The following is a 14,748-nucleotide window of genomic DNA, read 5'->3' as shown; positions in this document are numbered from 1 at the left end:
CATTGTTCCCTCCACATTAGCAAACCAATGCAGCCCCAAGCGATGATGCTCCTTCCACCATGCTTCACAGTTGGGATGCGTTTTTAGTGTTGGTGTGCAGTGCCCTTTTTCATCCAAACATAGCAATGTGTGTTTCTGCTAAAAAAGTTCAACTTTTGTCTCATCTGTCTACAGAACATTGCCCCAGAAGTGTTGTAGAACATCCAGGTGGTCTTTATTAAATTTGAGACATGCAGCAATATTTTTTTCTTGGAGAGCAGTGGTGCTCTTCCAACAACACCATTCTTGTTTAGTACCGTAGATGTCGGATTATAAGCCGCTACTTTTTTCCCACATTTTGAACAGCTTTGAACTCTGCAGCCTTTAATACGGTGCGGCTAATGCATGATTTTTTTCATGCCGCCAAAAACATTTTGCCTCGTAACAGTAGACCAATAAAATTGATGAGTAGTTCACAGAGGTCCAATGAAATTGTACGATAAATCAAGCGCACTTTCACAATTAAATTATTGTAAATCAGTCATTTGTACTCACCCTCATCAACATGGAAAACACTCGAAGAAAAGCATTGTGCTGCCTTTATGGCAGTTATTTAGTTTATAATATTTTCACTTAGTAATTCATTTTCTAGTTAAAGTTAGAAGTGTTTTAACTATATTTGTTTTCTGTACTACATCGCGGGATGCTATGACGTCACACCCGGTTTCGCCGCGTCTTGTGGGAAAAATGCCAGTTTGCGATAAACGGGAAGGCGGGGGGGAGCACATTACGCGAGCGGCATTGGATCTGAGCGAACGCTGCTTTTAAGTTAAAGGCGATCAATAACTTTTCCTGGTAGGCTGCAGTATATATATTTTTTACCAGTCGTTAGGAGATATTGGAATGTTGTTCAGTAAAAAAGTATACGCAACGTATATTTAAAAGTAGCCGCGTTACAGGCACGGTTCGAAAAAAAGCATTTGCAATATGTATTTGTTTATGTTACCATATGGATTTAATTAAAAGTTAAAAAATCCTCACGTGTAATATCTTTCTGTGTAAATATCTCATATTACAACGTGGGACACCTGCGGCCGAAAATCCGGTGCGGCCGAAAATCCGGTGCGGCCTGTACAAGTAAAAAATTGATTTTCTTTCTAAAATTAGAGCCAGCGGCTTTTAATCAGGTGCGCTCTGTAGTCCGGAATCTACGGTAATTTTCTTATACTGGACACATGAACAGAGATTCTAGCAAGTTTTAGAGAGCTCTGCAGGCCATTTGCTGCTATCTTACGTTCCTTTTCACCTCCTTCAGCATTGCACGTTGTGCTCTTGGTGTGATCTTTGCAGGATGCCCACTCCTAGGGAGAGTAGCAACAGTACAGAGTTTCCTCCATTTGTAAACTATTTCTCTTACTGTGGACTGATGAACACTCAGGTCTTTAGAAAAGCTTTTGTAGCCTTTTCCAACTTCATGCATCTTATAATTCTTCATCTAAGGCCTTCTGAAAGTTGTTTTGATCGAGGCATGGTGCACATAAACAGATCTTTCTTGAGAAGTGCAGTCTCTGTTAGTAAACTGTTAGGGCAAGGCACCTCAACAACCTACACCGCCAATCTCATCTCATTGATTGGAACACCTGACTCCAAATAGCTTTTGTAGAAGGCATTACCCCTGAGGTTCACATACTTTTTTGAACCTGGACTGTATTTAAATGGTGTACTCAATATTGACAAAAATAAGTACAATTGTTTGTGTGTTTAGTTTAGACAGATTGTGGTTGTGTATTATTGTGACTTAGATGAAGATCAGACCACATTTTATGAGTGATTAATGCAGAAAACCAGGTATGGTAAAAGGTTCACAAACTTTTTCTTGCAACTGTAATATAGTTGCAAGATTAATATAAAACATTTTGTTAAACTTAAGATGGCCTATTATATTATACATACTGTAACTCTGAAACAAAGTTTACCAAAATTTAATGCAAGATCATGTTTTTTCCAATAGAATTTTTCCACCACAAACACAATTTTAGTTAGGGAAATAGTAAACTGACATTAAAGAATTAAAATTGCCTACCATGCCAGATAGTTGCATGTCCATCCCAAAGAGTTGCCAAAGTCTTCCTTGCACCATCCCAAACATTATTTGAATAAGCTTCTTTCAACTCCCTCTTTCTTTTATATACATGTAGAAAAAGAATTGAAAGGTACAGGAATAGTATAATAAACAGTGGGAGGATGAAGACAATAATGAGGGGAGTGAAGACCCACAGGAGATAATCCAGGTAATTCAAGGAGCCTTCCAGGATTTCCAAACCAGTCCATTTTTCCACTATTGTAATCAAGTAGGAAACAAAGCTTCCATTTTGTCCTTCCACGTAGGATTCATCAGCAGTAGCCATACCAAATATCAAACATCAGTGCAGGAAGTGTGTTTGGGAATCATTATGGCAGGTAACGATGCACCTTCCCATGCATGTCTTGGCCAACTACAGGGAAAGGAAAAAAAAGGATTGAATGGTTAGAAACTAAACATTGCAAAGTTAAGTTACACTTTAATATTAAACAGAAGGAAATATGTAGAATTCCCAGGTTTTTACCTCTTTCACTGTATAATAGTGGTCACCAACCTTTTTAAGCCCAAGATCCCCTACCTCAGCCTTAGTGAAAGGCAAAATCAACCTATTAGTTATACGCATGCACTCCGGGGCAGAAAAGACCGGAAGTAAAACCCCACAACCCGGAAGTAGAAATAATGTATGAACACCAGGAGTCACCACCCTTTTTTTGCACAGTATTCTTGTGGACCGGCCGACGGACGGGGCGGGACAGGGTTATTAAAGACGACCGGAATACAGTGATACTCAAAGCAGGTTCCTTATGTCCAGTCTATTCCGCAATTTAGTTTTCGTGGCTCTCAGCACTTAGCTGCTGTCCCGCTTGCTGACATCTTTTCCGCTGAAAAAACTCAATGGGTTTGTCTTTAAGTGCAGGGTGCTGGGACTCAGGGTACCGAAGCAGTTTTGAGTGCTTCATTGCCTCATTAGACAACCTCCTGCCCGCTCGCCGCCAGATGCCTTAGCCAGGTGCGGCTGACCCCGTGCTGGGGCCGCGGCGGTCACAATCCGGAGAGAGCAACCAACCGAGCGAGGAGTGCAACAGGGCACGCATCCGCCACCCTTGTAGGATCTATTGGCTGACAAAAGTTTGGCTCAAGGGATGACTTTCAGTAGCTCACAGCGAGGTAGCTGCTCTGATACTGATGGAACCCTAAGCCCGAATTAGGTCGTCTGCGAATATTTTAGCACCAGGTTCCCCACGAACATTTGGTGTGCTAATCAGGTTTAGAGGCGGCACCCATCTGTCCGCGCTCCAGGCCAGTAGCAACGGCACTTCCCGCCGGCTGCGAGAGGCCAACCAGTGATCCCTGGCGCAAGGGTATCACTGCGGTTAGGCGACTGATGACCTCGCGTGCGTTCAAGTTCAACAGTGGGCGTGACAGGGAATGAGGAAAGGTGCAGCTGACTCATATCATTTCCTTGGGGCCCAGTGGTTGGGGACCACTGAAGTACACTGTAGTGCATGGCGGGGGAGCTAGATGCATGCGCACTGGGCAGAAAGAACGGAACTAAAACCCCGCAACCCAGAAACAATCTCTCAACAGTATTTGTGTATTCAATTTTCTTTTTTTTTTTTCGGGATCTACTGGGAAAGTCTCAAAGATCAACCAGTCGATCGTGATCGATGGGTTGGCGACCACTACTGTATAAACTTCCACAAAGTTGACTGCCACAATATAACAATACTAGAATCCACAGAGAACTAGAAATTTTAGTGGAAAAGTGGAGGGATAAGTTTAGTACATGAGAACAAGGGAATCTGGAGTGAATGAAAGTCTTTGCAACAACACAGGTTTAGACAATAATGGAGAGGAACAATATGGTCAATGGTAAAGTAACAGGAAAATTATGTTTTATAATAGACAATAGACAGTAGGTGCAGGAGTAGGCCATTCGGCCCTTCTAGCCAGCACCACCATTCACTGTGATCATGGCTGATCATACACAATCAGTACCCCGTTCCTGCCCTCTCCCCATATCCCTTGACCCCGCTATCTATAAGAGCTCTATCGAATTCTCTTTTGAATGCATCCAGAGACTTGGCCTCCACTGCCTTCCGGGGCAGAGCATTTCACATATCCACCACTCTCTGGGTGAAAACACTGGACTATACCAATAACTTTAATTTTGATATCATTTTAGTAGATTACATTTGGATGCTTGTAAAAACCTAAAGATATGGTAAATATGACCTAAAACCTAATCAGCATAAAATTAAAATCACTAATGCGGAATCCCAGATCTATACATCAAGCACCAATATAAACTGGCCACTTGCACAGAAATTTAATTTTCTTTTAATATAGATAGATATAGCATCAGTATGTTGCTTATAGTGAAGTCAACAAAAACTAGATCTAGTGGGTTGATTGTAATGCATTTTTCTACATTAAACTTTAAAATTTTTGCAAGTTCTTGGATTACCAGAGACCACCGAACAGGGATCAACAGTGAAGTTTTTCGCCAAGTTTCTCTGTGAGATATTCGGGAAAGATTTGCTTCCGAACCCGCCCGAGCTCGAACGGGCACACAGAGTTTATGTTCCCCCCAGAATTCTGGGCTCCCGCCCACGACCAGTAATTTTGTGCTTCCATCAATACCAGGTAAAACACAGTCTGATTGTGGAGGCACGTCGCAGAGGTTCTTTTTCTTTCCAGGATACAACCATTCGCTTTGTGGAAGATTTTGCACCCCAGACCTTAAAGATGCGCGCTGAGTTTAAAGGCGCAATGAAAGTGCTTTTTGATCGTGGTTTTAAACCCTCTCTTCGTACTCCTGCTGATCTATGAATCAAGCTTAATACTGGAAAATACAAGTGGTTTAAATCAGCAAAGGAAGCTGAAGCATTTGTGGCAAGTCTTCCGGCTATCCAGTCATCTTCGGAACCCGATCGGACCTCCTAAAACGGTGGATAAGTACTTCTCGTAGTAAAATTACTTTATATGGACTCAGACTTTACGTGAATCATTCAGACATTATTCATTGAAACTCTAAGGGCTGTCGACAATCTCTCCCTGGATTTGGTGTGTGTGTAATCTATTTTATTCTTATATAACTTTATCTACAGAGTTCTACAACTGACTCTAACTTGTTTTGGAGGTTTGAAGTCTTTAGTGAAGGCCTCCCTGTTTGTTGGTTCACAGTTTAATTGCTGATTTATTTTTCCTTTTTTTTATATTTATTTTTTTTTCTTTCTTTTCTTCACCCTTTTTTCTAATCTCTGAATTTTTTTTCTCTCCTCTCTGTAAATGGTTGATAAATACTCGTCTTGAATTTATAATTTTCCCTTTCTTCTTTTTTTTTACCTTTTTTTTCCCCTTTCTCTTACTTTATTCTTCTATAATTTTTCGCAGGTAGGTTAGTTTTGGTTTTCTCCCGATTTTCTCTGTATTAAGTTTGTGCTGCCTTTATGGCAGTTATTTAGTTTATAATATTTTCGCTTAGTAATTTGTTAGCATTTTTTTAGTTAAAGTTAGGATTGTTTAAATCAATTTATTCGTCTGTAATACATCGCGGCTGCGATGATGTCACATCCGGGTTCGCCGCGTCTTGTGGGAAAATACCGGTTTGAGATATACGCAAGGGCAGGGGTCACTCACATGTGCCACCATAGCGCCGGTTAGGTTTTCTCTATGCACCAAAGACACAGTGAAAGCAACGCTGTAAGTCATTAGATAATCGATATGTTGAGTTAAAATGTTAACGCCGATTCTGTTAAAAGTAACGAAGGTCGGTAAGGTTTATGTTTTCATCAGTTAAAGAGTCGGGATAGTTTGTATTGAAGTGTATCTAAAGCAGTCAATGGAGCAGCTAGATTCTGACTGTATGCTGCACTTTAATGTAATGTAGTTATTGTAGTTTTACCTTTGCAAGTATTCACAATGTAAATGTGATATTTAGAAGGAAACAAACACTGTACCAATCTTGTATTGTTTTTCAACAGTTTTCACCATATGTTAATGTGAAGAGTGAACAGTAAATGGTTAATCTTACTGCGGCCTTGTTTGCATTGACTCTGGTTTATCTCGACGTTTACCTCGGCGTTACGTCACACCCGAGCGAGAACGTTACAAAGTTTTATATTTCTGCAGAAGGTGTTCTAATCTGTAGTTATGCTTTCTAGTGCGTAAACTAGTTACTATTTGCTATAGTATTTATACGGAACTGTTGTTAATGACACAGATCTGGAAGTTGTATTTGGGTTAATTTTCTGGTAGAGCTAGCTACTTGTTTTGGTAGCCGTCTAGTTTAGGGTTGTGTGGGTGGGGCGGGTTTTCCAGTTCCAACATCACTCACTGTATTTATTGTTTCTCTTTATTGCTCAGGACACGTATATGTTTTGTTTTTACGAATCTATGTTTACATCTCTGCTCCCAGACTGCTATTGTACTGCTTGACTTTTTATATGCCTGCTGCCTTTTATGCATTAGTAATTGATAATGGCTAGTGCACTTAAATTTGTGAGCTGGAATGTAAAGGGATTGAATCACCCTGTTAAAAGGAGGAAGGTATTCTCACATATCAAACAACTCAAAGCTGACATTGCTTTCCTTCAAGAAACTCATATTCGGTGTGTTGATAACTCCCGGCTTCTGTCAAAGTGGGCGGGCCAGCATTTTCATTCATCCTTTGCCGCTAAAGCTAGGGGAGTCTCCATTCTTATTAACTCAAATATTCCTTTTGAACTCCATAATAAAACTTCTGATACAAATGGCCATTTTATTATTGTTTCTGGTAAACTATATAACACTAAAGTTGCACTAGCAAACCTGTATGCCCCCAACTTTGATGATGTTAACTTTTTTGAATGTTTTTTTTCCTCACTACCAGACTTAAACTCATACTCTCTTATACTGGGTGGTGACTTCAACTGTTGGTTGGATCCTAATCTGGATCGATCGTCCTCTGTTACCAGATCACCTACTAAATCTGCCTTAGCTATCCAATCGTTTCTCTCTAATTTTGGTATCTCTGATATATGGCGTTTCCTTCATCCTACCGAGAGAGATTATTCTTTTTTCTCACGTGTTCACCATACCTTCACTAGAATTGACTATTTCTTACTCGATAACCAACTTATTCCATTTGCCCACTCTTGTGACTATCAGAGTATACTGATTTCTGACCATGCCCCAATTACTCTCTCTCTGAACTTTCCTGGTCTCCCTCAGAGGAATAAACACTGGCGGTTTGATTCAACTTTATTATCGGATGATGATTTTTTAAAATTCATTAAGGATCAGATAACCTTTTATTTTAACACTAATACATCACCTGAAGTGCCATCCCAGATTGTCTGGGATGCCATGAAAGCATATCTGAGGGGTCAAATAATCTCTTACACAGCAAATCTCAACAGAAGATCCCGTGCAGATCGATCAGACCTCATTAACCAGATTAAAGAATTGGATCAAATATATGCCCAAACTAAGAACCCTGAATTATACAAGAAGTGTTTTGAACTTCAAACTAAATTTAACCTTCTGTCCACTCAACCTATCAAACGCCAACTTCTCGAAAGCAAGAGTCGCTTTTACATTCATGGGGATAAGTCTGGTAAACTCCTAGCCAATCAGCTGAGGCGTTCCAAAGCCAAACAACATATTACAAAGATCCGGAAGGAGAATGGAGACTTTACATCGGATCATTTAGAAATTAATGACGCATTTAAAAATTTCTATTCTCGGCTTTATTCCTCTGAATCTCTGAATGACAATATCTCTGTTGATCAATTTTTACAGAATCTGAATATCCTCTCACTTTCATCTGAATTCAAAGCCAAACTCAATGCACCTATATCATCAGAAGAAATATCTTTTGCAATTTCTGCACTGTCCTCAGGGAAATCTCCTGGACCTGATGGGTTCCCTGTAGAATTTTATAAATCATTCTCTTCACTTCTTTCTCCTCAGTTACTTTCAGTATTATCTGACTCGTTTAATTACAGCAAATTGCCACCCTCTTTCAATGAGGCATCTATTATTCTTCTTTTAAAAAAGGGCAAAGACCCAACAGAGTGTTCCTCGTATAGGCCGATCTCTCTGCTCAATGTTGATGTAAAGATCTTAGCTAAAGTTTTGGCTCATAGACTAGAAACTGTTATTCCCTCCATTATCTCTGATGACCAAACAGGCTTTATTAAAAACCGTCTCTCTTTTTTAAACATCCGGCGTTTATTCAATATCTTATACTCAGCTCCAACTGGGATTCCTGCATGTGTTATTTCCCTCGACGCGGAGAAAGCATTTGACCGTATAGAGTGGAACTACCTTTTTGCAGTCTTAGAAAAATTTGACCTCGGCCAAAGTTTCATCTCCTGGATCCAATTGCTGTACCTGTGTCCTACTGCTTCTGTTTTAACTAATTTTCAGAAATCCCAAGTATTTAATCTCAAACGTAGCACCCGTCAGGGATGCCACTTAAGCCCCTTTCTCTTTGATTTGGCTATAGAACCTCTGGCGATAGCATTTCGAAACTGTCCTGAATTGACCGGGATTTGGAGAGGGGGTGTTGAGCATAAAGTTTCTCTCTATGCTGATGACTTATTACTCTTTCTTTCAAATCCGTCTACGTCCTTACCGCTAATGTTTTCACTTCTTGACCAGTTTAGCCAGATCTCTGGCTATAAACTTAATTTACATAAGAGTGAACTTTTCCCAATTAATAAAGAAGCACAAGAACTAACATTTCGTGATCTCCCTTTTAAAGTAGTCCATAATCAATTTACTTATCTTGGAATTACAGTCACAAGGAAGTTTAAAGATCTCTTTCGTGAAAACTTTGCCAATCTTTCATATGCTATAAAACAGAATCTGGTACAATGGTCACCTCTATCTATGTCTTTGGTAGGTCATATTAATGTTGTTAAAATGTATGTTCTCCCCAAATTTTTATACTTATTTCAATCTATCCCAATTTTTATTCTTAAATCTTTTTTTGATTCCTTAGACTCTATTATTTTGTCATATTTGTGGCAGAATAAGCATTCTAGAATTAATAAAATACATCTCCAAAAATCTAAAAAAGAGGGTGGCATGGCTTTACCTAACTTTCGCTTATATTATTGGGCAGCTAATATACGTTGTGCTACCTTTTGGTCTTTCTTCCACGGCCAACATGAGTGCCCTAACTGGGTGGCAATGGAGTTGAGCTCCACTACAGAATTATCTATCTCTGCACTTCTTGGCTCTGCACTCCCTAGTAGTTTGCCCAGATCAATAGCTAATCCTCTGGTTAGACACACTTTGCGTATATGGGCTCAGTTCAGGAAATGCTATGGCTTCCAGAGGTTCTCCATTTCCAGCCCTGTCGCACATAATCACCTTTTTTACCTACTACGTACGATTCAGCATTCCATGTTTGGTATAGGAAGGGCATTAGACATTTTGAAGATCTTTTCATTGATAATGGCTTCGCCTCTTTTCAGCAGCTCTCTGTTAAGTTCAATCTGCCTAACGCTCATTTTTTCAGATATCTCCAAATCCGACACTTTATTGCTCCTTTAATTCCTAACTTTCCTGAAATGCCTGCGAAAAATGCTATGGACCTATTTCTTTCCATCAATCCACTAGGTAAAGGTTTAATATCAATTATCCGAGATAAACTAGCAGCCTTACGACGGGCCCCTGTGGATAAAATTAAAATGGCCTGGGAGCAGGATTTAAATATCTCCTTATCCGAGGAGAGCTGGGACTCAGTTCTCAAATCGGTTAACTCAACCTCTCTTTGTGCTCGCCATTGCCTTTTACAGTTTAAGATTGTTCATAGAGTCCATATGTCTAAATCTAAACTATCTCGATTCTACCCTAGCATTAGTCCACTCTGTGATAAATGCAAGAGGGGCGTGGCCTCTCTCATCCATATGTACTGGTTCTGTCCTAGCTTGGAGAAATTCTGGAAAGATGTCTTCACTACGTTATCGTGTATTCTGAATCAGCGCCTAGAACCAAACCCCTTAATTGCTCTGTTCAGTTTTTGGGGCGAGACAGATTTATGTCTGGGTCCGACCAAATGCCGAATATTATCCTTTGCCTCTCTCCTGGCTAGACGCTTGATCCTCCTTAGATGGAGAGATGTTGCCCCGCCCACTCATGCGCAATGGCTTAACGACATTATGGCCTGCTTGGACCTCGAAAAAATTCATTATTCAGTTCTGAATTCGGATCTGAAGTTCCATAAGGTCTGGGGACCTTTTATCGAGTACTTTCATAACCTTCCTCTTGACTAGGGGTTTTGTTTTTTTTTTCTTCTTCTTTTCGGTCCCTTGCTTTCAGCTCCCTTTTTTTTTCTGGTAGTAGGCATTATTATCCTCTGTTGCTAAGTGTATTCACAGTCTGGGAGTTTGACTGTTTTGACTTATACTCTCTATATTGAGTTGCAGTTGGTCTGGAGTTGTTGTTTTTTCTTGTGTTGTGGGGCTTGGGGAGGATACTAAGCTTACTTGTCTTTAATTTAGGTGCTTTTTTGTTAATTCTCTTCCTTTGTAGCATATTGTTATTGTATGCTTAACTTTGCACTGTATTAATGTTCCTCATTGGGATTTGGGGTTTTTAATTTGTAAAATGTTTTGAAAAACTAATTTAAAAAACTACCGTAGATTCCGGACTACAGAGCGCACCTGATTAAAAGCCGCTGGCTCTAATTTTAGAAATAAAATCAATTTTTTAAATGTACAGGCCGCACCGGATTTTAGGCCGCACCGAATTTCCGGCGGACCAGATTTTCGGCGCACTGGATTTCCGGCGGTCCGGATTTTCGGCGCACTGGATTTCCGGCGGACCGGATTTTCGGCGCACCGGATTTTCGGCCGCTTGTAATATGAGATATTTACACAGAAAGATATTACACGTGTTGGGCTTCAAATTCTGCCCTGTGTTCGTTTTGGAAGAGAGACAACCAACACCGGATTACAGTGCAGCGTGGCTTTATTGCAGAACGTGTTTTGCCTTCCCCTTACATTCTGCTCTTATTTATACTCCTTTTTCCCCCAAACCAAACCCTCGCTACACATATTTGGTAAGGCTAAACTTTGTTATACCTACCGGTATTTGGTAACATCGGACACTTGTGTCCTTATTGGCCCGATACCATTCACACACGAGTTTTACTGTTTTTTTGTTTACTGAATCGCTAGCAGTTTTGGTGCAGCGGAATCCTCAGTTTCGCTCCCTCCCTCCCTTGTACTGCTGTCTAATATCACGTGAGCCATTCCTGACCTGAGGCGGCAGTCCCAAATTAAATCTCCACCGTCTCACCATCGATTCATGTATGCCAAGATTACGCGCAGCAGCTCGATTTCCTTGTTCAACCGCCAGATTGATTGCCTTTAACTTAAAAGCTGCATCATATGCTTTTCTTCGAGTGTTTTCCATGTTGATGAGGGTGAGTACAAATGGCTGATTTACAATAATTTGTGAAGTGCGCTTGATTTATCGTACAATTTCATTGGACCTCTGTGAACTACTCATCAATTTTATTGGTCTACTGTTACGAGGCAAAATGTTTTGGCGGCATGGGAAAAAACCTTCTATTAGCCGCACCTTATTATAAGCCGCTATGTTCAATGCTGTTCAAAGCATGGGAAAAAAGTAGCGGCTTATAATCCGACATCTACGGTAATAATAAAAAAAAATTTGCAAGGCACTCTTAATAAAAAGCATGCAAATGTTTACAAATTATCACTTTAATAATCACGGACTGCAGCACAGTAACAAGCTACAGTATTTGTCTGATCAAGCCTATTCATCTTATCTAGAAACTATCCAATTCCCTTCAAGACTGGCCTTGAATTTAACTATTCTTTGTAGTATAAACCAACCACACCCTCACTTGATTATCTAAAGACTGTAACAATATACTCTTTACTTTTCACTAGTATCAACCCTTTCGAATGCTGTAATTTTATTACAGCTGTGCATTTCTAGTTCTGAGCTGATTTATCACAAGGAGAGGAGTGGTGCAACGGCATTTTTTTTGTTGTTGCTGAAGGTCAAGTATACAAAATTTAAATGCAGTGTTAAAATATGTTTATATTATGGTGCCACCAATTCATCTAATGCTTTTCGGGATCATTGTTTGAAGGGTGAACAGTGGTGAATAGCATTATTATAGTTAATTAGAATGAAAAACAATCTTCAGGAAGTAAAAACTAGATACAATTTAACTTCCAACTTTGTGGCTAGTGAAACTAATCATTGGGTGTGGGACATTCTCCGGCCCAATGAAACTACATAGGGAACAAAATAGATAAATGTTCCTGGTTCTGGCACATTGTTAAAGGCATATCCCTGCCACTTAATGTACAGTTCAGGACAAGACTTGAAAATTTCTAAAGCTGTAACGTGGAGAGCATTCTGACTGGCTGCATCACCATCAGATATGGGGGGCGGGGTGCTGTGAAGATTGTTACTGCACAGGATTGAAGTAAACTGCAGAGAGTAGCAAAATTAGTCAGGTCCATCATGTTTACTAGCTTCCGTAGTATCCAAGAACATCTTCAAGGAACAGTGCCTCAAAAAGGTGGTGTCCATTATTAAGGATCTCCACCCTCCGGGATATGCCCTCTTCTCATTGTTACCATCAATCTGTGCGTGACAGTATTCCTGAGTCTCCACCCGGGATCTGCATGACTGACAGTGATAAAAACTGAACTTCAGACATGATGAAAGAATCCCTGAACACTGCCAGAGAGGGAGGACCTTCATTGCTGCCCTAACCATCAATGGCTTAATGGGCAAGAGGGTATTTATTATTATTTTGTATTTGCACAGACGGTCTTCTTCTGAGTATTGGTCCTTTGTCAGTCTTTGCATTTAGCTTTTCATTGATTCCACTGTATTTCTTTATTCTACCGTGAGCGCCAAAAAAAAATCTTAGGGTAGTATATGGTGATGTACATACTTTGATAATAAATTCTCTTTGAACTTTAATGATTTATTGTCATCCTTATGTTGAAGGATTATAAAACATTGTCTGAGAGTGAGATTCTATTGGATCTTCTTGGACCCTCCCTCCCCTGAAGGAGACTCTCCTGTGAGTAGACTTTTATAATTTCCAGTTACAGCTTCCATGTGGCTCAATTTTAGGCAGTCACAAAAGACGCAAATAATGAAACAATATTACAGGTTATCAAATACATCTATATCCAAGTTTAACAAGAGTCCAACCTTCTTTCCAGGAGTATTAGCCTCTCAGGTTCTGCTCTTCCAAACTGGACAAACGCAAGGAAATTTGAATGAATTGATACAAAATACAAGTCCAGAAGTCTTAATCCAGCAAGCATCACACCAAATAACCCTTTGGCACCTTCTTATAGCTTCTCCACCCTTCCTTTCCAGTCTTGATTAAAGGTACCAGCCTGAAATATCGAGTGCTTATTCCTTTCCACAGATGTTACCTGAAGCATTTCCTCCAGCGTTCCTCCAGCATTTTGTGGGTGTGATCAAGAAATTGAAATGTGTTTGCTAACAATGGAATGTTCATAAAAGATACTGTACATTTCTTTCTCCAACGGAAACCAATATACTTCAAGTTTCAAAAACAGGAATCACCCACCTTAAGAATATCTATTTTTGATAAATATGCAGTTGTAGTTGGCACCAAGAAACTATGTAAATGTGATGTATTTTATTTACATACCAGGAAATACAAATTTTACCAACTTTTGCACACTATTAGTTATACGTAACATGATACATAAAGGAAATTAAGCACATTTTGGCATTTAATTGCAATATATTTTTTAAACATTAACACCCCTTGATGCAAGCTTTGCATTAGACGGATAAAAGTAACAGCACTACACACACCTGCGAATAGCCTCTAGAAACAAATGCACTGACAATTTTGACTGCTCTGAGTGACTGAGATGACGACTATTAGATAGTTCGTGCTTCTATTTTGCAGCAAATACTTAGCTTGTTCAAGTAACTGCCGGATCTACCCTTCCCTCCTCCAGCTCTGGAGGCGGAATAATTAAAGATTAGGTAGTTCTCATTTTTAAAAAAATGCTCTGAATAACCTGTTGCCCTCTGAACCATTTACCCAGCCCTCCCACTCTCCTTGACTCCGTGCCTCCATTGAGTTCCTCCACCATTCTAAATCCATGAATTTCCATTGAAGGAGCATCACGTTCGCCACTGCAGAAGTCAATCACTTCCGAGGCCCGTCCCTTACCTTAAAGCCCAAATTCTGCCCGGCTGTTGCCTCCACTATCGGGAGCTCACGGCCACTCTCCACTTTACCGGGGGAACTCCGGTGGCAGAGCGCTTCCGGTGGGAAAAAAAAAATCCTTCGCTTGGGAAGGAGGGGGGGGGGGGTGTGTGAGGCGAGCAAACGGACCTCACTCACCGGAAGAAGGTTGTGAAGGGGGAACAAGAAGGGGACTGCACCGGAAGTTAGCTCCGACTGTCAGGCAGCAAGCATGGGCCGTGCGAGGTGAACGGACTGGAGGGCACTGTCAGGTTGTTGTTGAGATGCGATGCACCATGTGCGATAACTGGAGCACCGTGGCGGAGTTCTTCCTCTTCTTGGAAGGCTTCAGCGCTGAAGCAGAGCAGATCCGGTGTTTTTGCAGTAGGGCCTTTGTGCAGTAAGTCGGTGCTGTTGTTGTTATTGTGGCTCACGATTATTAACCGTGTAGTGG

At 40.5% G+C, this 14,748-nt stretch overlaps 2 protein-coding genes across 7 annotated transcripts in view; one reads left to right on the top strand and one right to left on the bottom strand.

Moving 5' to 3' along the window:
* The window catches only part of tmem68 (transmembrane protein 68), an 86,692-nt gene extending 72,279 nt beyond the window's left edge, over positions 1 to 14,413 (bottom strand). For all 5 annotated transcript variants that reach the window (XM_073042233.1, XM_073042219.1, XM_073042253.1 and 2 more), the window contains exons 1-2: positions 14,280 to 14,413; positions 2,063 to 2,474 (exon numbers count right to left, since the gene is read on the bottom strand). In XM_073042233.1, coding sequence (XP_072898334.1) covers positions 2,063 to 2,387 — 325 coding nt within the window. In that variant the 5' untranslated portion in view covers positions 2,388 to 2,474; positions 14,280 to 14,413. The remainder of the gene's footprint in view (positions 1 to 2,062; positions 2,475 to 14,279) is intronic.
* Positions 14,414 to 14,477: 64 nt separating this feature from the next.
* tgs1 (trimethylguanosine synthase 1) overlaps positions 14,478 to 14,748 on the top strand; it is a 56,797-nt gene continuing 56,526 nt past the window's right edge. Inside the window, exon 1 of one of the 2 annotated variants that reach the window (XM_073042205.1) lies at positions 14,478 to 14,694. In XM_073042205.1, the coding sequence (XP_072898306.1) occupies positions 14,579 to 14,694 (116 nt within the window). In that variant the 5' untranslated portion in view covers positions 14,478 to 14,578. The remainder of the gene's footprint in view (positions 14,695 to 14,748) is intronic. The other variant, XM_073042195.1, reaches the window with a different exon arrangement.

The sequence above is a fragment of the Hemitrygon akajei genome, chromosome 1 (genome assembly GCF_048418815.1).
Source record: "Hemitrygon akajei chromosome 1, sHemAka1.3, whole genome shotgun sequence".
Lineage (NCBI taxonomy): Eukaryota > Metazoa > Chordata > Chondrichthyes > Myliobatiformes > Dasyatidae > Hemitrygon > Hemitrygon akajei.
Note: the sequence above shows the minus strand (reverse complement) of the source record. Positions and strands in the feature narration are given on the sequence as shown.